Consider the following 22,736-nt stretch of genomic DNA (forward strand, 5'->3'; position numbering starts at 1 on the left):
AGTTCAAAAAGTTTAAAAAGTTGAAGTGACTTAGCAATTCCACTCCTAGGTATATACCCAAGAGAAATGAAAACATATGTCTACACAAAAACTTACACAAGAATATTCACAGGATTATTCACAATAGCCTAAAAGTGGAGGCAACCCAAATGTCTATCAACTGATGAATGAATAAACAAAATGTGTCATACACATATGATAGAATATTATTCAGCCATAAAAAGAAATAAAGTACAAATCCATGCTATGATTTGGATGAATCTTAAAAACATTAGGCTACATAAAGGAAGCCAGACACAAAAGGCCACATACTGTATGATTCCATATATGAAACGACCAGAATAGGCAAATCCATAGACAGAAAGTAGATGAGTGACTACCAACGACTCGGGTACAGGTGACTAGGGAATGATTCCTAATGGGTATGGGGTTTCTTTTTGGTGATGAAAATGATCTGGAATTAAATAGTGGTGATGGCTACACAACTTTGCGAATACACTAAAAACCTCTTAGTTGGACACTTTAAAATGGTGAATTTCATGGTATGTGAATTATATCTCAATTTTTTTTTTAAAAAAAAGCAACAACAATAAAAAATAAGTTTCTCAGGATACTATAGAAAGGTTTTCTCAAAAATAAATAATTCAACTTGAGGATATGATTCAGCAACGATGTTGTCTTTTCAGGACTATCAACTAGCCATTCCTGGCTGATTTTTGTTCCTATAATTTATTCCAGGGACTTTTCACATCCAGTATACATGAATACAAAGAACTACGGAATTTTTGGGTCAGGGAGGATGGTCAGAGAACATCCAGTCCAAATCTCTCATGTTAGAGACCAGATACACAGTTAACTGGCTCAAGGTCACAATAAGGTGACCTTACAACTCCAATCCGACTCTCCTAACCCCCTGGCTAGGTCTTTCTGCTCCACAACATAAACAACCGAATCACAGGGCAAATGTGAAAATCACTGCTTCACACTAGAGAGCACATCTTCCAATGATGAGAACACTGGCTCCCCCCAAAATCTAGGAAGCTCACTGGATATAAAATCAGTATTTTCTTAAAGTTCAACAGTCCACATTACTCAATGACCACAAAACCCCGTGATCATCACTAACACAACCTGCTTTTCACCAGAGAAGCAAAGCACAACAAAGTTTTAACTAAGAGACCAATGAAAGCAGCAAAGACTGCAAAAAATACTGCTCTGAGGCAAGACGGATGGCAAACAACACGGCCTCATTTGGCCCAAACTCAAACCAGCAAGGCACCCATTGGGATTCCAGCTCAAGTACCAATCACCACATCAACTCCAGTGATATCTCCAAGGAGGGAATCTTTAAAGAAGGGGATGAAAGAGGTAACGTTCACTCTGAGCTCTAACTTCTTGAAAAGTATAAATATAAATAGTCAAGATAAAGAAAAAAGCAGACATGATAGCCAAAAAAAGCAAGGGTGGCAAGAGGCAGGGGAAGTGTTGCAGACAGCAGTACACATGGACAGTCAAGAGCTGGAAAGACTGGACTCATCGCATCCAACCCTCCATGTTACAAATGACGCAACTGAGGCAGGACCAGTGACGTCACCTGCTCCAAGGTCCAAGAGCTGACAACAGATTCAGGCTATCAGGGGAATACAGTACAAAGACTCAACATTCTCCCTTCCTTTCAAAACCTCTCCAAAGTCCTCTGTTAACAGGGAGCTGACTCCTCTCCACCCGACTCTGCCTAGACACACCACATCCATGATTCACCCTTCGGTGGCAGCCTCAAAATACAGATTTGCTGAAACGAAGGGAATACTCTATGGGTCTGGGTGGCTCCTAGTCCTTTTCACACAATGACAGTGTTCTTGGCCCCTCAGCTCTAAGGGGGCCAATCGGTCAAGGTCAAGTTAATAAACACCTCTGATGTTAAGTGCCTCCCCAGGGGTTAGTGTCTGATGACCTCCAGGCAATCACGTTCAGCGACAACGGGGACTGCAGGTGATCAACAACCATCATTAATCTGCACTAAGGAAACCCACAGAAACACCTACAGAGAAATCTTCCCAGGCAACAGAGAGCCCAGCAGGAGACTGACAGGTGGGGCATTAAAAAATCAAGAAGAGTGGGACCTCCTCCACAGCACTGGGATTCTTACTCTATCAACTGCCGGTTGTGGGATGTGGAACCTGGAGGCACGTCATTACAGGACCAACCTCAGGACTGTTGAGGGGATCAAATCATCAGTTTAAAACGCAGCACAGTCCTTAATACAGAATTAAAGCTCAGAGAAATGTCGGCATTGTCATCGTTATTTTTTCATTTAAAAAAAAAAAAAGCCGGGCGTGGTGGCTCACGCCTGTAATCCCAGCACTTTGGGAGGCCGAGGTGGGTGCATCACAAGGTCAGGAGATCGAGACCATCCTGGCTAACACAGCGAAACCCCGTCTCTACTAAAAATACCAAAAATTAGCCGGGCGTGGTGGCAGGTGCGTGTCTGTAGTCCCAGCTACTTGGGAGGCTGAGACAGAAGAATGGCGTGAACCCAGGAGGCGGAGCTTGCAATGAGCCGAGATCATGCCACTGCACTCCAGCCTGGGCGACAGAGCGAGACTCCGTCTCAAAAAAAAAAAAAATTCTAAGAAGAACATGATTTCTTCTGAGAAGCTGGGGAAAGAGGTCCCGACAATCCTGACTGCCTGGCTGGCTAGAATCGTAAAAGACAAGGGAATTCATCATGAGGGAACTGTCTTCATCAACCGCCTGATTTTATTGACAAAGCCATCTTCAGCATGGAGTGGAAAAACGACATTGTTAATAACACTGTTAGCAGGGAAGGCCTCCTGCCAGGGTGTGAGCAATGCCCCTGGCCACTCTGCTCTGCGGGGCTGGGCATGTCAGCAGAGCAGTGAGGAGAGGAAAGAAGAACAACTTCTGCAGCAAGGAGGACAGATGAGGCAAACAGGAAACAAGAAGCAACAAGGATTTGCCAGAAGCACCCACTCAAGCAATACAATAGCTGCAACTTTCTAACACTAACAGCAAGGGAGGGCGTGCTGGCCACAGAGGCTGCAACACCAAGGGCCTTGGTGGGCACGGGCTCTACAGAGGCTGTTGGCTGCTAAAAGAAATAGCAGACTCTGGTGTCAAAATGCTTGATTTGAATGAATCCTGGCTTCATCACTTCCAAGCTCCATGAACTTGGTAACGTGGCCTAATTTCGCTGGACCCTATAGCATTTTGGTAATAACCGAGTTAATAATTGATATATGTAAAGAATTTAAATCACGTCTGGCACACAGTAAGTACCCCATAAATGTTAGAAAAAACAAGGGGGAGGCTGGGCATGGTGGTTCACGCCTATAATACCAGCACTTTGGGAGGGCAAGGCAGGAGGATCGTTTGAGTCCAGGAGTTCAAGACCAGCCATGACATGGTGAAACCCTCTCTACAAAAAATACAAAAATTAATTAGGGGCTGGGCATGGTGGCTCACACTTGCAATCCCAGCACTTTGGGAGGCCAAGGTGGGTGGATCACTTGAGGTCAGGAGTTCAAGACCAGCCTGCCCAACATGGCAAAACCCCATCTCTACTAAAAATACAAAAATTAGCTGGGTGTGGTGGTGGGCACCTGTAATCCCAGCTATTCAGGAGGCTGAGGCACAAGAATCACTTGAACCTGGGAGGCAGAGATTGCAGTGAGCCGAGATGGCACCACTGCAGTCCAGCCTGGGTGACAGAGTGAGACACCGTCTCAAAAAAAAATAAAAAAATAAAAATTAAGCAGGCATGGTGGGGCACACCTGTAGTCCCAGCTACACAGGAGGCTGAGACAGGAGGATCACTTGAGCCCAGGAGGTCAAGGCTGCGGTAAGCCAAGATCACACCACTGCACTCCAGCCTGGGCAACAGAGCCAGACCCTGTCTCAGAAACAAAAAACAAAAAACAAAAAAAACAGTATCAACTGACACTGACTTCACCCACACTCTGGATATCCCCAACACACTCTTGCAGCAGCAGCAGCATTTCAAATCCATACCCTCACTGAAAATAACACACACTGCAAAGTCTCCCTTAAGATTCCGGGTAGGTGGTGCCCATGAATCTTTTGGTGCTTCACAATGGAACTTGCCCTGCAGAGTCAAGGGCAGTACATGCTGTGTGACACACACAAGAAAGGCACAAATAGGAGAGCTGGGTTGTAGGACCTACCCAGCCCAGAATCCTAATTACAGGACTCAGAAGGTCCAATTTGCAGCTCTGCTGAACTCCTGAGGCATGCACAAGTATATGAACTAACCTGTGGGATCAGATGAGAAGCTGCCAAGCCATAACCCTGAAAGAACAGAGGGCACCCCACGGATGTAAAACCACAGTGGATGGCTCCCTGCCAAGGGCGCTTCTGAACACCTTTAGCGCCTCATAATTCTAACACTGGCCTAGGGTGCAACTCTTCTCAGCTAGACTCTTATAACCAATTCATGGCAATGACAGTATAATAATTACGAAATACAATAATTATATTTAACAAACAGAGTGGTTAAAGAATCCATCACTCCAAAAAAAAAAACTAGCTAAACAAATCTTACCACCAAGCCTGGAATTCTCAGTCTGAATTCAGGGGGTCCATAAACTTGGATTGGAAAAAAATAATTTATCTGTATTTTCATTAGGGTCTAAGTGAAATTTATCATATCTTTCAATTACAAATGTAAGCAACACATGGTAATATTATCAATACTTGCAATAAAAGATATGAATATTACATTATATTTATTAGGAATATCTTGTATTGTTTATATTCATCAATACCTCAAAATTAAGGTATTTATTAGACCCACCAGTAAATCTTGTTATTAAATGCTTTAGTAAAGAAGCATTATAAGCACGGCAAAAATTTTTAACATATTCTGCTAACTGAATTTCAATATACAGTCGTGCTCCACATAATGACATTTCAGTCAACAATGAACCACACATACGACCTCTCATAAGATTATAAGAGGGATTTTTACTGTCTTTTCTATGTTTAGATACACAAATACCATATACAAGTACTGTAACTGTGTCGCAGTTACCACAGTATTCAACACAGTGGCATGCTGTACAGGTTTGCAGCCTAGGAGCAATAGGCTCTTACCATATAGCTAGGTGTCTACATGCCATCTGGGTGTGTGTAAGTGCATTCTAGGATGTTCACACAACGAAGAAATCTTAATGATGCATGTTCGTCATTAAGCAATGCATGACTGTAATTAGTTTCCTTCGAAATCTTATTTTGTTCTCTGCATTAAAACATTTTTCTGAATAGGCAGACCACCTTCACCAGAGTGTCAAAGGGAGCCATGGCACAAAAAAGGTTAAAAGGATGAAACAGAACTGCACATAAAACATGGGACTATTAAGTGCTTTCTAAGGAAGGCGCTAGTCCTGTTCACTTTTTTTTTTAGATGCTCAGGTCATCCTGTCCACTTTTACATCCCTGGCACCTGGCAGTGACAACATACGGTAGGGGCCCAATGTACATTTATGAGTGAAGAAACTCAATCAGTCAAATCCCTTCATAGAAATGACCATCATCATAAAAATACAGCCCAAGTATTCCAGCTCGGGTTGGTAGTCTGTTTATTCCAAGACATTGTTGACATGATAAAAATGATAATGGTATAAAAGCACCTGGAAAGGCAGCCAGGCGCAGCGGCTCACGCCTATAATCCCAGCACTTTGTGAGGCCGAGGTGGGCGGATCACCTGAGGTCAGGAGTTCAAGACCAGCATGGCCAACATGGTGAAACCCCATCTCTACTAGTAATACAAAAATTAGCCAGGCATGGTGGCAGGCACCTGTAATCCCAGCTACTCGGAGGCTGAGGCAGGAGAATCCCCCTTGAACTCGAGAGGCAGAGGTTGCAGTGAACCGAGATCGCACCATTGCACTCCAGCCTGGGTAACCGAGCAAGACTCCAACTCAAACAAAATAAAAAAGAAAAAGAAAAGAAAAAAAGTACCTGGAAGGGCCCTAGCAATCCACTTGGAGGCCACATTACACAGAAAAGGCGTAAGCAAAGGAGGTAGGTTCATATCACGGAATGTCACCTCTCTTTAGTAGGGAAAGAAAGAGGAGTGTTTGAGGAGCTGAAATGGGGACAGCATCCCAGGCATCTGACAATGCCCTGAAGTATCACCTGCTGTAGTCTGCATAGAAACAGCAGAGGGTCGCGTGAGCAGACCCCTTGGTCCCAGTCTATGCAGCCATGCTTCTCTCTTTCCCTGGGCCCCAGTCTATGCAGCTATGCTTCAATCTTTCCTTGATTGACCCTGGAACTGGTCCCAACACAAGTCCTATAACCAGTCACATCAAGCAGCACAGAGCTGGCCTGGATTCTGACACTAACTAGCTCTAGACAGCATCAGCTTCACCATGGGGATGCTGGAAGGTCTGTTCAGGGGGCTTGGATGAACTGAGCTTGGCTGTTGCCCTGTTTGGGGCAGGAGCTCTGTTGGGTCTACCTCTATGCCACTAGCACACAATAATGACAATCCATCAGTAGGTTTGGACCCCTCTTCTTGTACAATGGACCTCACTCAGGCCACTTACCACCATCCCCCCTGCTACCTCCTCATCCAAGACCCTCTCACCTGGATGACTGCAATAGCCCCTCACCCCGCCACTGGTCTCCCTGTTTCCTTTCATGCCCTGCTAATCTATTTTCCCTAGAACAACCACAGTGAAGTCTTTAAAATGGAAATCGGACCATGTTATTCCCTGCTCAAAACCCTTCAACAGCTTCCCATCACACCAGAACAAAATCCAAATTCCTTCCCCAAGATGGACAAGGCCCTGTGTGACCTGGCACTGCCCACCCCTCTGCCCGTCTCTCATCCTTCTCTCCCTCGCCTACTCCTCCCCACACACCCTGACCTTCCTTCAGTCCTTCCATGATCCCGCCCATTGGCATTTCAGGGCCTTTTCCCAAGCTGTTCTATTCCCACATCTTCTGTCGCTGGCTTTCTCTCTGCATTCCAGCCTGCTCAAATGTCACCTCTGCAGAGAGGCTTTTCCTGATTTCGGTTCCCTGATTTCCAGAACCACTTTCTATCCCCATGTTATGCATGACTTTCCTTTACAGCACTTATCAACTGCCTAAGGTTGTTACATAACTGTCTGTTTATCAGTGATTATCAACCCTATTTGGGAGGAGGCTTTAAAAAATGCCAAGGCTCCAGGCCCCACCCAGACTAATTTAAGTCAGAATTTTAGGGAGTGGAGCCAGGCAGCTCTGCTTCACAAATGCCCAAGCAACTCCAGTGTGCAGCCGGGGTTCCGTCTAGAACAGTGCTTCGCAAGCTCTCACGTGCCTGTGGTGTACGTGGAGATGCTGTAAAAACTGAGGTCCTGGGTGGAACCCGGGGCTTTGCATTTCAGCAAGCTTCCAGGTGATGCCTCTCCCACTCGTTGCTGAGCCAATATGGTAGCCACCAGCCACGTGTGGCCTACCGAGCACTTGCAATATGGCGGCTGAGAGCTGGATTTGTCTTAGGCTGCCTCATCAGACAGTGCGGGCCTGGAATGCATGTATATGCTCCACAAAGGAAGGCACCGGTGCCTGGAAACGTGGGGTGCACGGGAAGAATTGAGGATCACTCCAAATTCTTGGTCTGAGCAGCCCTCTAGAGACCAGATGACTGTGAAAATCCCACCGCAGACACTGAGTTGGCCACCACCTCAGGAGTAGATCAATATTTACCTAAGGCAGGGAGGCAGGTACAGAAGACCATAATGAACCAGCTTAGTGCCTTAGCATTTGGTAACCCACAGGTAACGGCCTGGACTTCAAGACTCAATGGTACGACATCACATAAGGCCCTCCCTCACCACAGCCCCATGCCCTGGGACCACCTGCACCCTTGCACATCCACAGGACTCCAAGCATTCCTACAGATGTGGTCCTCAGATTTTATTGCACTGATTTGTTTACAGGATTCTGTTCCTCTCGCTGGACTGTAGGTCCCTTCAAAGAGAGAACATACTCTTCTTGGTGTTCCATTCCTGCCACCTCACACACAGCCTAGCACACTGAGGGACTCAGGAATCCTGAGTGCATGGCAGGACCTGGAACCCACGAGGAGTGGCATCAGTACTTCTACTATTGAGCCTAAGAAAGAAACTGAATTCAGCATTCACCAGGGGGCAGGGAGGAAGGCTCACATATGAAGAGAAAATGGCTGCTTCCTTAAGTGATTCAAAATTTTCTGAAATTCAAATTTGAGAACACAGTTTAAAAGGTGGCCTTGTTTGACCCATCAAGGCTCACTTCCAAAAACATGAATACTCTGGGCAAGAAGGTGATGTCCTTCTGAAGACAGCAATAATCTGTTCATCTGGGGACTTGGAGGAACTGTTTTTCAAATAAGTCACAAAGGGCTAACATTCAGAATCGCATTCTTGCCAAAAAGCACGTAGCCCTGGTTCTCACTGTCGCTGCTAGGAGGGGTCTGGTCCCATGGACGGCAGGGCCCCTGGGAGCCTGCAGGCCCAGATGCTCACCCCACCCCTGCAGTTAGAACCCTGTGCTTATGACAGCAATGGGACTGCCAAGGTAACCAAGAACAACAAAGTAGAGAATTATGGCTCCAGAAGGAAGTAGATTAAATTTTAATACTTACAAGTCAACATCAAATTTATTTTTAAAACTACATCAATGCCAAATAAGCAAGGCAGAATGGATGGTGCTATAAAGGAGGGTCTAACTAAAAACATGAATATTCCAAATATGTATACAATTTTTCCCTATTTTGAGAATATTTCAAAGTGCCCAGAGGCTCGAAGAAACCAAAAAAAAAGAAGAAAAAAAAGGAACAAAAAACCCTTACTTTTCAAATTTCTGCCACAACCGCTTATTTTTTCCATTATTTCCAAAAGCACAGGGCAGACTCTGGTTGCAGCACCAGACTTTGCTAAGTTTGCTAAAATTGTACAAAATGATGACTTGAACCAGAGAAGGTGGTCAAGTGGAAAATTATAAAACACAGGTATGCTCTCACCAGCTGCCAGGACGACAAACTTTTTTTTTTTTTTGAGACGGAGTTCACTCTTGTTGCCCAGGCTGGAGTGTAATGGCACAATCTCAGCTCACCGCAACCTCCACCTCCTGGGTTCAAGTGATTCTCCTGCCTCAGCCTCCCAAGTAGCTGGGATTACAGGCATGCACCACCACACCCAGCTAATTTTGTATTTTTAATAGAGACAGGGTTTCTCCATGTTGGTCAGGCTGGTTTCAAACTCCCGACCTCAGGTGATCCGCCTGCCTTGGCCTCCCAAGCTGCTGGGATTACAGGTGTGAGCCACCGCACCTGGCCTGACAACAAACTTTTAAAAAATACACATGGGTCACCTGTAATCTCAGCACTTTGGGAGGCCCAGGCGGGCGGATCACAAGGTCAGGAGATCTAGACCATCCTGGCTAACACGGTGAAACCCCATCTCTACTAAAAATATAAAAAATTAGCTGGGCATGGTGGCGGACGCCTGTAGTCCCAGCTACTCAGGAGGCTGAGGCAGCAGAATGGCGTGAACCTGGGAGGCGGAGCTTGCAGTGAGCGGCAATCGAGCCACTGCACTCCAGCCTGGGCGACAGAGCGAGACTCCGTCTCAAAAAAAAAAAAAAAAAAACCACATGGGTTAACAGATACACGGTAGTGTTTCATTCACTCACCCACTCAGCCATTCATCCATTTCCCTGACACTTTCCCCCATGTAAATCCCATCCTCACTCCAAAAACCCTCACTGGGGCCTGTGGACTCACTATATAATCTGGTAACCAATTGTCTGGCAGCTTCTGTGCTGTGTATTATCTTACTAAACCCTCACCACAATCCTCTGAAGTTGACAGGTATTATTACCCAGGCTTTAAAGCTGAGGAAAATGAGAAAATGTTAGGCATCTCACTCAAGTTCACTCAGCTGGCAAGTGGTAGAGCCTGAACTTGAACCCAGGTCAATCTGACGAAGGAGTAATTTAGAGAATGCGGCATTATGAAAAGTAACAGGAGGCAGCATGGCTTCTGAAAACAGCAGGAGCCAAGTTCAAAGTCCACTTCAGAGCTCTATAACCTTCGGCAAATTACTTAACCTCTCTGAACCTCAATTTCCTCACCTATAAAGCAGAGATAAGGACTGAATTCAATACCTGTGAGTTTCATAGTACAGGATAGGGACCCAACAGTTACTATAATAATATTCCAGCAACAAGTATGCAAATCAAAACAGCACATTTTAATTGTAAAATGATTCTTTGGCAGATATAACCTACATTGGAAATAACAGATTCAAAAAGGTTAATCAGTTTAAAATTAGTTTGCTGGCCGGGTGTGGTGGCTCATGCCTGTAATCCCAGCACTGTGGGAGGCTGAGGCAGGTGGATCACCTGAGGTCAGGAGTTCAAGACCAGCCTGACCAATATGGTGAAACCCCATCTCTACTAAATACAAAAAAATTAGCTGGGCATGGTGGCGCATGCCTGTAATCCCAGCTACTTGGGAGGCTGAGGCAGGAGAATCGCTTGAACCTGGGAGGCAGAGGTTGCAGTGAGCCAAGATTGTGCCATTGCACTCCAGCCTGGGCAACAAGAGCGAAACTCCGTCTCAAATAAATAAATAAATAAATAAATATAAAATTAGTTTGCTAGTTCCGTGATTCATTTGTTTAAACATAAGACCAAGAGCTTGCAAATTTTATTTATTTGTTAAATGAGTAACTTTATGTCATGATACCCTCTCATGTTTCGTCTCAGTATGAGAAGATTTTTGTTTAAAACCAAAATACTGTAGACATCAATTGTTATTAAACCATACATAGAACAAGTTTTGGTAATAGAAACGAACATTAGACACCTGGGAAAGAGCATTATTTAAAGAAATCCACATTGATTTACCTCAGAAAGTGAACAACTTTCAAATTTAGTTATAAAACCAAGCTCACACATACCATCATCATAGCATGTATGTAGATTTGCTTAAAGTGAAATAAACCTGAAATGATTTTAATTTTTCCATTTTGAGACTTGAACCAATTCTTGGGCTTAGAAGGCAACATGAAGCAAGCTTGCAATTTAATGAAATGACCAAATCCAGTCTCTTTGTAATCTGCTCAGTAACTGAGCTCTAGGGTAATCTCCTGCACAGCATACAAAAAGAGCTTTGGAATTATACACTGTAAACTAAAATTAATCAGAGAAAGGGTATGCCAATTTTAATAGCAATTCCTGTTTGCTTGGTTTTCCAACATCTGCCAGTGTTAATAATATTTAACTGACAAACTGCAGTGGGGAAAAGCAACAGAACTTTAAACATAATCAAGCTTTCTAAAGAAAGACATCATGCACAATGCTTCCTTCCCTTAAGAAATATTCAGCTACCTTTTTGGTTGCAATCATTCCATAAACATTATTAATGGTGTATTCTCAAAACACCGTGCTTTTTAACTGGCACTTAGGAAAAAATTTCATTCACCCATCCCCATCTGCCTCATTTGAAGGCATCATTTGTAAGCCTTGCTGCTAAAAGTAGAATTAAGTGATCTGGGAATCACCGAATTCATAGGAAAGGTTTACATGCAGCTCTCTTCCGCCAAATTAAATGGAGAGAAGGAAGGCTACCCAAGCTATATTAACAGGATTCAGAATACTGAATGTTACTTTTGATTCCCTTTTATTGACTGTTTACAGCTACAAAGAAAAAATTTTTCCATTAAGGGAAAACATTCTGGATTTTTCTTTCAAGCAATTCCTAATAGCAGATGCTTTGTTCAAATGGGCAAAAAAAAAAAAAAAAGAAAAAAAAAATAACGCCATTGCTTCATTTAAAGCTCTTTGGTGACCCCCCCCTCATTCCTGCTAGCCCAGGCGTCTTCTGCTAAAACACCTGCAATACCCAATTTTAAAACTGTAACCTGACATCCTGGCCAAGAGACATTTAATCATGGATTCACTATTGCCACACGTGTGACTTGTAAACCTATTCTGAGCCGAGCGGAGTGCTAAGCACTTCACACAGTCTCTGATCCTGGAAAGGATGCATTACTAATCCCGTTTGGTGGGTAAGAAAAGCAGGACTGCAGATGAAGATGTGCCTCAAACCACAGCCAACGGTGGCCCCTGGACTCACAGACTCTGCCCCTTTCCCCACGGCTTTAATTTTCAACCAAGCTTCTTCGTTCCTACGTGCTCCTCTCCCCAGGACCTGGAGAGCGTGCTGCTTAGCAGCTCGGCGTGATGACTTTGCACCTTGAAAGCACTTTACTAAAACCAGGCCTTTTCCAGGTTGAGAGGGAAGGGCGGCATTCCGGGTTCAAGCAGGTGAGACCCAGGTAACCGGGGAGCGGCTCCTGGAGGCCTCTTGGACCCAGAAGCGGCGACTCTCACACACCTTGCCCGCAGTTCCTTCTCCGGGCTCGGGTGGAGCGCAGCCAGGCCGCCCTGGCTGAGGCGGGCACGCCTTCCCGGGCAGCCCGGGATGCCCTGGACCCACGGACCCGAGGGTGGGGGCCCTGCGGGGCTCGGGGGCTGCGGCGGGGAGCTCGGAGCTCGGAGCGCGGAGCTGCCCCCGCCGGTCCACTTCAAGTTGGTAAGGTCCGCGCCGGGGACTAAAGACCCCGGGCGTCGGCGGGCGGCGGCGGGCAGCGGGATCCCCCGCTCGCCGCCGACCCCGACTCTGGACAAAGTTGGCCGCGCTGCTGGGAAAGGACCAGGCCCGGGAACCCCGCGAGGGCCACGAGGCCGAGAGAGGGGAGGTCTTAAAGAGGCCCAAGGTGGCCATCACCCATCTCCTCCGAGCCACCTAGGCGGGAACAAAGGGCTTCTGTCTCGGGCAGGGTTGGCCCGGCCGCGTCCGGCTTCGGAGCAAAGAAAGTTTTCCCGGGATGCGGATGCGGGAGCGGCGGGCGGGGCTGGGGCGCGGGATACCTGCGGCCGGAGCCGCCGCGCAGGCCGCCTCACCTCCTCGATGGCCGCCACAGTGTTCCGGCACTGCGCCGTGCGGGTGGTGAAGCTGGAGGCCGTGGGCGCCTTGTAGTCCTCATGGGTCTCGGCCACGAATTCCGACACGGAGATCTGGTCCGGCATCGCCTCGGCGCGAGGGGCGCTGGCGCACGGCCGCGGGGGCGCCGCCGCCTCAACTGCCGCAGCAGGCTCCGACCGCCGCTCGGACACCGCCGCTGCCGCCGCCGCTCCGGCCCGCGGACAAAGGGGAGTGCCGGGCGCGGGAGCCGCGCGGGGCCTGGCGGCGGAGCAGGGGCGGCGCGCAGCCCCGCGCAGCTCGGCCGGTCCGCCCGCCTGCGCGCCGAGGGCTCCGAGTCCGCTGCCGCCGCGTCCTCTCAGAGCGAGCCCCGAGGCGGGCGCGCACAGCCGGCGGGAACTACCCGCCACCCAGCCGCGGGCCCCGACGCCTCCCGCGGAGAGGGGCGGGTCCCGGCCGGGGGCGGCGGCCGGCCGGGCGTGGGGCGGGGCGGCGGGAGGACCGGGCCGCCAATCGGCGCGCTCGCCGCTGCCGCGCCGCCGGGAAGCGGAGCCCGCAGGAAGGAAGGCGGCGCGCGCCCCGGCCCGCCGAGCCGTTCCTGGCCGCCGCGCGCCGCATTGTCTCGGCGTTCCGGGCCCCGCGCGCCGCGCCCATGCCCCGCCCCCAGCCGGGCCGAGGCCCCGACTCCGACCCGCTGCCCGCGAGGGTGCGTATGCGCCCCGCCGGAGTCCGGCCCTGTGCGCGCCAACCGCCCCGCGTCCGCGGCGCGGAGCACCTCTGGGCTCCCCACTTGAACGGCGGGCCGCGCCGGCCCATGAGGAAAGCAGGGTGCGGAGCTCGCCCCCTGCCGGAGGATGCGCTCCGCCGGCGGGCACCCTGCGGGGACCACAGCGGGACGCCAGAAGTGACCTGACCGTGAATGTGCGCTTTGCGTGCAGTCATTGCATCCTCGCAGCCCTAGGAGACAGATGAAGAGATGGGTGCTTGTTTTATATAGGGAACACAGTATGCCCAAGAGCACAAGATAAACGGCCGGGTGGGGATTCAAACCCATGTTCCCTGACTCAAGTGTGAGTGCTTCAGAGCGGTGAGGGGCCCCTACTAAAAGTCCCAGTCGCGTTTCCTAGGCTGCCCAATAATAGGTATTCTCGGTTATAGTTCTAGGGTACTAGGCCAGGACCCACCCCGGGAAGGCTACTGAACGCCCTGAAGTGGTATTCCCGCAGGCAGAGGAGGGAACCGAGGGGGTGCAGGAGGAGGAGGAGGGGGAGAACGTGCTACAGCAGCCAGCCAACCTCATACAAAACCGGGCCAGTAAAGGGTTCGAACTGGTACCGATTTTCATTTACAGCTCTTAAGGAAATTCTCGGTTATATTGAAAAATCCAGAAGCTCTGAAGATACCAGTCAAATAAAATCACACCCTATAACTCTACACCAGACTTGTGGCATGGTTTCTGTAGCTGCCAGCAGTAAAACCAAGAGAAACTTTACAAAAACCTTTTGTGCATCTGAAAAGGAGGAAGTGTGAGAGACATTGGAAATTCAATATGTCAGACAAAGCCGTCTCCTGACACTACAGGACAGTGGACCAGTCAAGCAATCTTTTTAAAGCTCCCATGTAAGAAGTTGCTATATGAGGTGGCAGCTTGGGTCAGACATTATGTATGGCCTTTGGTATTTTAGTAGCACTGCATGTAAAATTTAACTTTCTGAAATCGCTGTATTCGTGGATAGCTTTTATCATTGCACTAGACAACAAGTTACAATTTAAAAATTGTGTCTGTTTCTTTTTATGTTTTTTGATCCTTTTGGTGTCTGAAGGTTTCCTCTATTTGCAGCCTTCTACAATTCATGTTTTGTGTTTATTATTTATATTAATACATCCTCTCCAACACCAGGCAGATTCTGTTCCCTCCTACCTAGTTTCCCAGCTACGGTTTTTGACATGAGGGAATACGCTGAATAACTTTTCAAGTCTTGATTTGTAGAGGGCTGGTCTCTATGAGGCTATGAGGGATCTAAGAAAGAAAGTCGGGTTTTTCCTTGATGTCTAGTACAGCATTAACCAGACTAATCAATACTTCTACAAGGACAAAGTTAAGCTTGGTATTCGCTGTTCTCTCTTTATATACAACTCCGGTTGTTTCTTTTAGTTTAATTTTGCAGATACAGGAACTTTTAGTAAACTCAAAAAAATAAAATTGCAAAGCTGTGTTGCATTGCAAGGCTGGTGGAAAACAACAATTAGTTACCAAGTTCATTGGTGGCCTAAAGAGGATACCAAATTGGTAGAATGCTAGAGCCATTTATTCCTCCATCATCCCTTAGAAATCTAAGTTGCTTATTGCATAAGCCTAGAATTAAAGCAAGACCAGAGCCAAACATAGCTAATGCCTTTCTGAGATTAATATAAGAATGAGTAGCTTCCAATAAATAACAATAAAATTAAAGTTCAACATGGATCAAGGAAACACTCTACACATACTCATTTTTTTAAATGCATCGAGAGAAGAAGAGTATGCTGGTAACGTCCTTACAGGCCTATACTTCCTTATCCAGAATTACTAAATCTGAAAAGCCCTGAAAATGTAGCTTTACAAATAGTTCTTAATAGTAAAATTCACCTGAAATGAACTGACGTGAGGCTATGTGTGGTCTTGTTTATCCTACTTCATGTGAATATGTATGTTTTGCTGCAAAATATAAACATGGTTGATTATGAAGTATTGCCCCAGACCCTACTGGGGGTAATTAGGAATATATATTATATGCAATGTGTTACCTTTCTAAAATCCGAAAATTTCTGAATCCACACATATCTGGCCTTTGGGGTTTCAGTAAGAGATTGTAGGCCTGTATTATTTTAAAAAAAAAAAAAAGCGAAGAAAAAGGAGGAAGGAAGAAGGAGAAGAAAAGGAAGAGGAAAAGGAGAGAACGAAAACGTGATGTTAAAGACATCGTTTCCAGAGAAGAGACTCTCCTCTCAAAAATGAAATTTTTAGCGGCCCAGTGAGATTGGCCAACAGCCCATTTTCCAAAGGAATCTGCCTCTAGTAGTTCACAAGAACCTGGGATTTATCACTCTCAGATCAAGGTGTAAAATATGATCTTGACTCTGAAATTTGCTTGAGGGTTGGCTGGTTTACACAAGACTTGTCCGGTTCACTTGCTATTAACTTGTAAATGATTACTCTTGGAATGGGCAAATATGTGCTTTGAAAGAACTATGGTAAGAAATAGAAACAACAACCTAAAAACCTTGGTGATGTGAACATGGAAGTATAACTGAAAGTTTCTTTTCGTAACTTAATAATACTCTCCCCAAAATCATGTTGCTGAAGGGACCCATTTATCCCCAAAGGGAGAGAAAATTGAATACATTTACCACAGTTATCTCACTTTAGCACCCAGAAACTATTTTACAAATGAAAACTTGGGTTTTGGTAATAAACTGCTTCTCTGTGATAAGTAAGCTAGCCTCCCTAAAGAGTGTAGCTTAGACTAGCTAATTTCTAAGGTGCCTCCCCGCCCTGGTGTTCATGCTGCCATTTTCTGTGTTTTATGTTAGTTTAGACACGAGAGAGAAAAATGCCACAAAGCATTGCTAAACATTAGTACTGAGACTCTAATTATCGTCCTAGACTTTTGAGAATGAGGCATGTTTTAGATGCCATTGGGAGCTAAATTTTTGAGAACGTGGTCATTTTGTTAAGATGGTAGATTTAGATAACGAGCAGATTTATTCATTGCTAACTTTACAGACACTTGAGAATGTTCATTTTTTTATTTTAACAAAGCAGTTTCAATAGATGACACACTCATTGCTGAATTGGAGAGACAATAATAGGTAAATTAAATATGATCAGTCATATACTGGAGTCACTTGTGCTGGCTCCAGAGACCTGCTTCTTCAATTTTCAGGAATTTTGCAAGTTGTTGGTTTATCTCTTCTCCATGGTAGAAATATTGTATCATGGTGTGCTAGTGAACATCTCTTCCCAACTCCATGTTCTGGTAGTTTGAGATTGTCCATGGTAGAGTATTTACACCAGGGAAATTGGCAAATGATAAAAATCAAGGCCTGATTTATTGTATTGTTGATTGTCTAACTTAATAAACTTAACGCAGTTATAGAGAAAGTATCATTCATGCAGATTAGACTTAAGGCTGTGTCAGGTCTACAGCCATCACATTGTAAATAATGAAATTTTTGAGGAAATACCCTTCTAATATTTGCAAACTAGTACATGATTGAATAAAAAGGTCACTCATGTCATTGACAGATGAATAAAGTTATAGCATGCATCTTCACTGTTTCAGTTTTGTCTTATTAACATAAAAAAGTCAACTAATATTCAGGTTGGAACTACACTCACTTGTCAATGACATGAGCAACTTCTTTGCTGAGCTGGACAATAATCAAGCATTTATTTATAGTCTTATTTTGTCAAATTGTGGTTGAATTGCAGACACAGATTGGCTATGGATGAAAGCATTTGGCCAAAATCAATGAAAGCATTCTGTGAGAATCAATTAGCTATATGGAATTTACACTAAAGAGTAGTGTGTAATTTGTAATTGCTCATAAATTGTGTGCTACACATCTTTTAAATCAGTAAAAGTTAAAATAAACGTATTTACTTATGTTCACACATACACCTTTTCAGAGAGCAGATTGTTAAATGTTGACCAGCCCACTTCTAAGTATAATTGTATCATCCTTGTCCAGAGTCAGGGCATTGGAACTTCCAGCTCTGAGTCACTCTTATGGAATTAAAACACATACAGGATAAAATCTCAGTAAATTGGACTATATGAGCAAGGAACTTGTGTTAATAAAAAGTATTTGTCTTTGAGTTACTAAGAAAATGCCATGTGTTGTTTTCAAGTACTCAGAACAACACAACCCAGTACCGACAGAGGGTGTGGTTTGTTTTAATGAAAGAGCAAAAAAGAGTTTAATAAGCACTCTGTATGTAAATAAGTTTCTCTAAAGCTTTTAAAGTGTGCATGCAATCATTTATCTTCTTGAGTCAGCTCAGTCTCTTCCGCCTCCATAGAGACCCATTCTTAATTTTGCAGGGCCCCCTCTTAGGTGATACAGTAGTCCACTTGTGTCTTATCTGAATATGTTCTCCCTGGGCTAAAGAATGTCCAGTGGTTTCCTTTTGGCCCCTAGATAAGGTTTAAACTCCTTCGTCACAGTTTGTTCCAGCCTTTTCCCCAACTTCCTTGACTCTGGCCCTCCCCACACCATATTTTGACCCAGGGATCTGCAAACTGTGGCCCAGGGGCCAAATACAGCTCACAACCTGTTTTTGTAGTGTTTGTGAGCTGAGAATGGTTTTGACACTGTGTAATGGTTGAAGAAAATGAAAAGAAGAATAATATTTCATGACATGTGAAAATTACATGGAACTCAAATTTGAGTGATTATAAAGTTTTATCGGCAGCACCACACCATTCTTTTACCTCTTACCCAAGGCGGCGGAGTTGAGTAGTTTCGACAGACATCAAATGGCCCCCACACCTAAAATATTTGCAATACTATCTGGCTCTTCATAGAAAAAGTTTGCCAGCCCCACTTTCACCACACCAAGCTTGCCATGTTTCCCAGCTCACAGTGTCCTTGCGTGCCATTAAGTTGAATGCAGTCTCCCTGCCTTTCATCTGTTTCCCAGAGGGCAAGTTAACTCACCATTCACTGAGCACATTATGGATTTCCTCGTCCGTGACCCCTCATGGGGACTCCTCTGCCTGGAGCACTCTTCCTCTTGTCCATCTGGCAAACTTCTGGTCCTCTTTCAGGATCGAACCCAAATCTCCCCTCCAGACATCATTTTTGAAGTCTCTGGCTAAAAACCATCTGAGTTCCCCCTGCTTCCACAGTGCTTTACACATAGCCTAGCGCTGTTGTGAGGGGATAGAGTGAGGAGCACGCTGTGAAATGCCACCCCTGCCGTTCCTCCCTGCCCGTGCACATCAGCATCCTCTCTATTCTCATTGGCATGTGAAGTAATTGTTGTAGCCAATTAATGATTCAGACGAGATGGGAGCACTCATTTCATTGAACTGATAAGTCTCAACTTCACTCTGGAAATACAATGCTTCTCTTGCCCCAAAGCACTGGATGCTTGCATTATACAAATGTTCACATTAGATCATGACTAGAACATCTGTTTTCTCAGCTCACTGCAGTCACTAGGCTCCTGGGAGAAGGGGAGGTGTTTTATTTATCTTTGTATCTCTAGCTCCAAAACAGAGCAGGCAGGCACACGATAGGTGCCCCATAAATGTTCATATAATTGAATTGCACGGAGGTGCTAATCCTTCAGCATACAAAATGAGAGAAGACATGTTAATTCAGTATAAGGAAAAGCCATTGGTTTGAGATATGTGAAGGCACAGTGGTTTCTTTTCCCCCCATGATGGGGGTCTTCTCTCCACTCAAGTATTCTGGTTAAAATATGTTTATAGACAGAATGCAAACAGTCGCTGGGAGGGCAGTGGTGGCTGGATTGGGTCCCTTGCCCTACTACAGACTGAAATGTCTTTTTCCCTCTACATCAGGAGCCTCATTTCCGTTCCAGTTTCAGTATGGTGGTGGTGTGACACCGTCACATATGAGCTAAGGACTCCTGTCGCCTCAACCCTTGCTACTCAAAGTGTGGTCCCCAGATCAGCTGCACTGGCATCATCTGGGAGCCTGGTAGAAGTGCAGAACCTTGGACCTGCTGAATCAGAGCCTGCTCTTCAGCAAGATCCTCAGGCAATGTGTTTGCACTTTACAATTTGAGAAGCATTGTTCTAGCATACGTATGGATACAGCATAAGCGAGGAGTTGATATTCCCACTTGTCAGAAGCAGTATTCCAAGTTAGGTAAACTATACTGATAGGACTCAATAAAACCTGAAGGGTTAAGGTTTTTTCTGGTCCTAAGATTTAGGAAAGTTCCTTTCATTTCTGAAGTGCCATGCTGTAATATACTCCGTCTAGCTGCTGCTGTACCGTGTTTCTCATTAATTCAACTAATATTTACTAAATACCTAGTATATGCCAAGCACTGTCCTCAAAACTAGGATATAGTAATTGAACAAGCCAGAGAAGGTGGTAGGTGCTTTAGAACTTAGATCTAGCAGGGGAAGGCAGATAGTAAGTAAATACCCAACTAAAATAATGTCACATAAGTCCTATTGAAGGAAATGAAGCAGAGGGATGAAATAAAGAATATCCTGGTAGGGTAAAGTAGCTACATCAAGAGGACAATCAGGAAAGGCTTCTGGGAGGAAGTGACATTTGAGCTGAGTCCAGAATGAGGAGGAGCAGCTGAGTGCAAATCAGAGAGGAGAGTGTTACAAAGTAACAGCAAATGCAAAGTCTCTGAAGCTGGAGTTAAGCAGACCTTGTGAGAAGAAGGTAGAGCAACTGGAGCTCTGGGAGCAAGGGAGCAATGGCTGTGGCCGGGAGCTGATGCTGAAGAGGTGGACAGGGCCCAGAGGGTGCAGAATCTCAAAATCTTCTTGGGTGTGTTGTTTGGTTTGTTTGTTTGTCTGTTTTTAGAGACAGGGTCTCGCTCTGTCTCCAGGCTGGAGTGCAGTGGCGCGATCACGGCTCACTGCCGCCTCGACCTCCTTCTCGATCTCCTCCTTGGATGTGTTTTTTACAAGCAGAGGGCCGGCATGATTTGTTTCACACTTTATAAAAGGTCATGTTGGCTGCGCCTGGAGAAATGATTATAGAGGGGCAAGTGTAAAGGCAAAGCAGTAAAATAAAATACTCATTTGCAATAGATAAATTGGACTTCAAAAATAAAACTTTTGTCCTACAAAGAACACATCAAGGAAGCGGGAAAAAAAAAAACTCGCGGATTTTAAGGAAATGTTTTTTGGGTTTTCTTTGTTTTTTGTTTGTTTGTTTGTTTTGAGACAGGGTCTTGCCCTGTTGCCCAGGCTGGAGTGCAGTGGTGCAATCATGGCTCCCTGCAGCCTTGACCGCCCTGGGCTGAGGTGATCCTCCCACCTCAGCCTCCCAAGTAGCTGGGACTACAGGCATACGCCACCATGCCTGGCTAATTTGTTTTGTACTTTTTAGAGAGACAGGAGTTATACCATGTTGTCCAGCCTGGTCTCCAGCGATCCTCCTGCCTCAACTTCCCAAAGTGCTGGGATTACAGGCATGAGCCACTGTGCCGAGCCATAATGAAATATTTGTAAATAAGATATCTGATAAGGGACTTGTATCTAGAATAAAGAACTCTTACAACTCGATAATAAAAGGCTACTCAATTTTAAAATGGGCAAAGAATTCGAATAGACATTTATCCAAAGACGATATACAAATTGCTAGGCACACAAAAAGATGCCCAACATCATTAGTCATCAGGGAAAGGCAAATCCAATGGTACCACATGGTACCACAATGTGATACCATGTCACACCCACTAGGATGGTGATATGGTTTGGCTGTGTCCCCACCCAAATCTCATCTTGAATTGTAGCTCCCGTAATTCCCATGTGTTGTGGGAGGGACCCAGTGAGAGATAATTTAATCATGGAGGAGGTTTCCCTCATACTGTTCTCATGGTAGTGAATAATGGTTTTTTTGGGGTTTTTTGTTTTTGTTTTTGGGATGGAGTCTCACTCTGTTGCTAGTTTGGAGTGCAGTGGCATGATCTCGGTTCACTGCAACCTCTGACTCTCCGGTTCTAGCGATTCTCCTGCCTTAGCCTCCCAAGGAGCTGGGATTACAGGCGCCCACCACCATGCCCAGCTAATTTTTCTGTTTTTAGTAGAGACAGGGTTTCACCATGTTGGCCAGAATGGTCTTGATCTCCTGACCTGGTGATCGGCCTGCCTTACCCTCCCAGAGTGCTGGGATTATAGGCGTGAGCCACTGCCCCCGGCTGAGATCTGATGGTTTTATATGGGGAAACCCCCTTCGCTTGGGTCTCATTCTCTCTTGCCTGCTGCCATGTAAGACATGCTTTTTGCCTTCCACCATGATTGCAAGGCCTCCCCAGCTACGTGGAACTGTGAGTCCATTAAACCTCTTTTTCTTTATAAATTACCCAGCCTCGGGTATGTATTTATCAGCACCGTGAAAACAGACTAATACAGATGACCAGAATAAAACAGACAATAACAAGTGTTGGTGAAGATGCAGAGAAACTGGTATCCTGCCAGTGGGAGTGCACAGTGGTGCAAACACTTTGGAAAACGGTCTGGGACTTGCTCAAATGTTTAAACATAGAGTTATCGTATGGCTTAGCAGTTTCACTGCTAGGTATATACCAAGAGAAATGAGAACACATGTTCCCACAAGAACTTGTTCACGAATGTCAACAGCAGCATTATTCATAATAGCCCAATAGTGGAAACAACCCAAATGATCACGAACTGATGAATGGGTGAACAAAATGTGGGATAGTTTCCTGGGGACCATAACAAACCACTAGAAACTGGGGGCTTAAATGGCATGCATTTATTGTCTCCATTCTGGAGGCTGAGAGTGAGAGACGAAGGTGTAGACAGGGTCAATTCCTCCAGAGGCTATGAAGGAGACTCTGTTCCAGGCCCATGTCCCAGCTTCTGGGGTTTTCCTGGCCATCTTTGTCATTCTTCAGCTTGTAGACTTATCACCCAGAGCCCTGCCTTCATCTGCACTTGGCATGCTCCCTGTGTGCATGTCTGTGTCCAAATTTCCCCTTTTTATAAGGACACCGGTCATG

The 22,736-nt window shown here is 45.7% G+C and overlaps 1 protein-coding gene across 5 annotated transcripts in view; it reads right to left on the reverse strand.

Moving 5' to 3' along the window:
• ASAP2 (ArfGAP with SH3 domain, ankyrin repeat and PH domain 2) overlaps positions 1 to 13,443 on the reverse strand; it is a 198,738-nt gene extending 185,295 nt beyond the window's left edge. For 3 of the 5 annotated variants that reach the window (XM_063713485.1, XM_063713487.1, XM_063713486.1), the window contains exon 1: positions 12,988 to 13,402. In XM_063713485.1, the coding sequence (XP_063569555.1) occupies positions 12,988 to 13,113 (126 nt within the window). In that variant the 5' untranslated portion in view covers positions 13,114 to 13,402. Of the gene's footprint in view, positions 1 to 12,987 lie in introns of all 5 variants that reach the window. The other 2 variants (XM_024242392.3, XM_024242394.2) reach the window with 2 other exon arrangements.
• Positions 13,444 to 22,736: the final 9,293 nt, after the last annotated feature.

This window comes from Pongo abelii, chromosome 12 (assembly GCF_028885655.2).
Source record: "Pongo abelii isolate AG06213 chromosome 12, NHGRI_mPonAbe1-v2.0_pri, whole genome shotgun sequence".
Classification (NCBI taxonomy): domain Eukaryota; kingdom Metazoa; phylum Chordata; class Mammalia; order Primates; family Hominidae; genus Pongo; species Pongo abelii.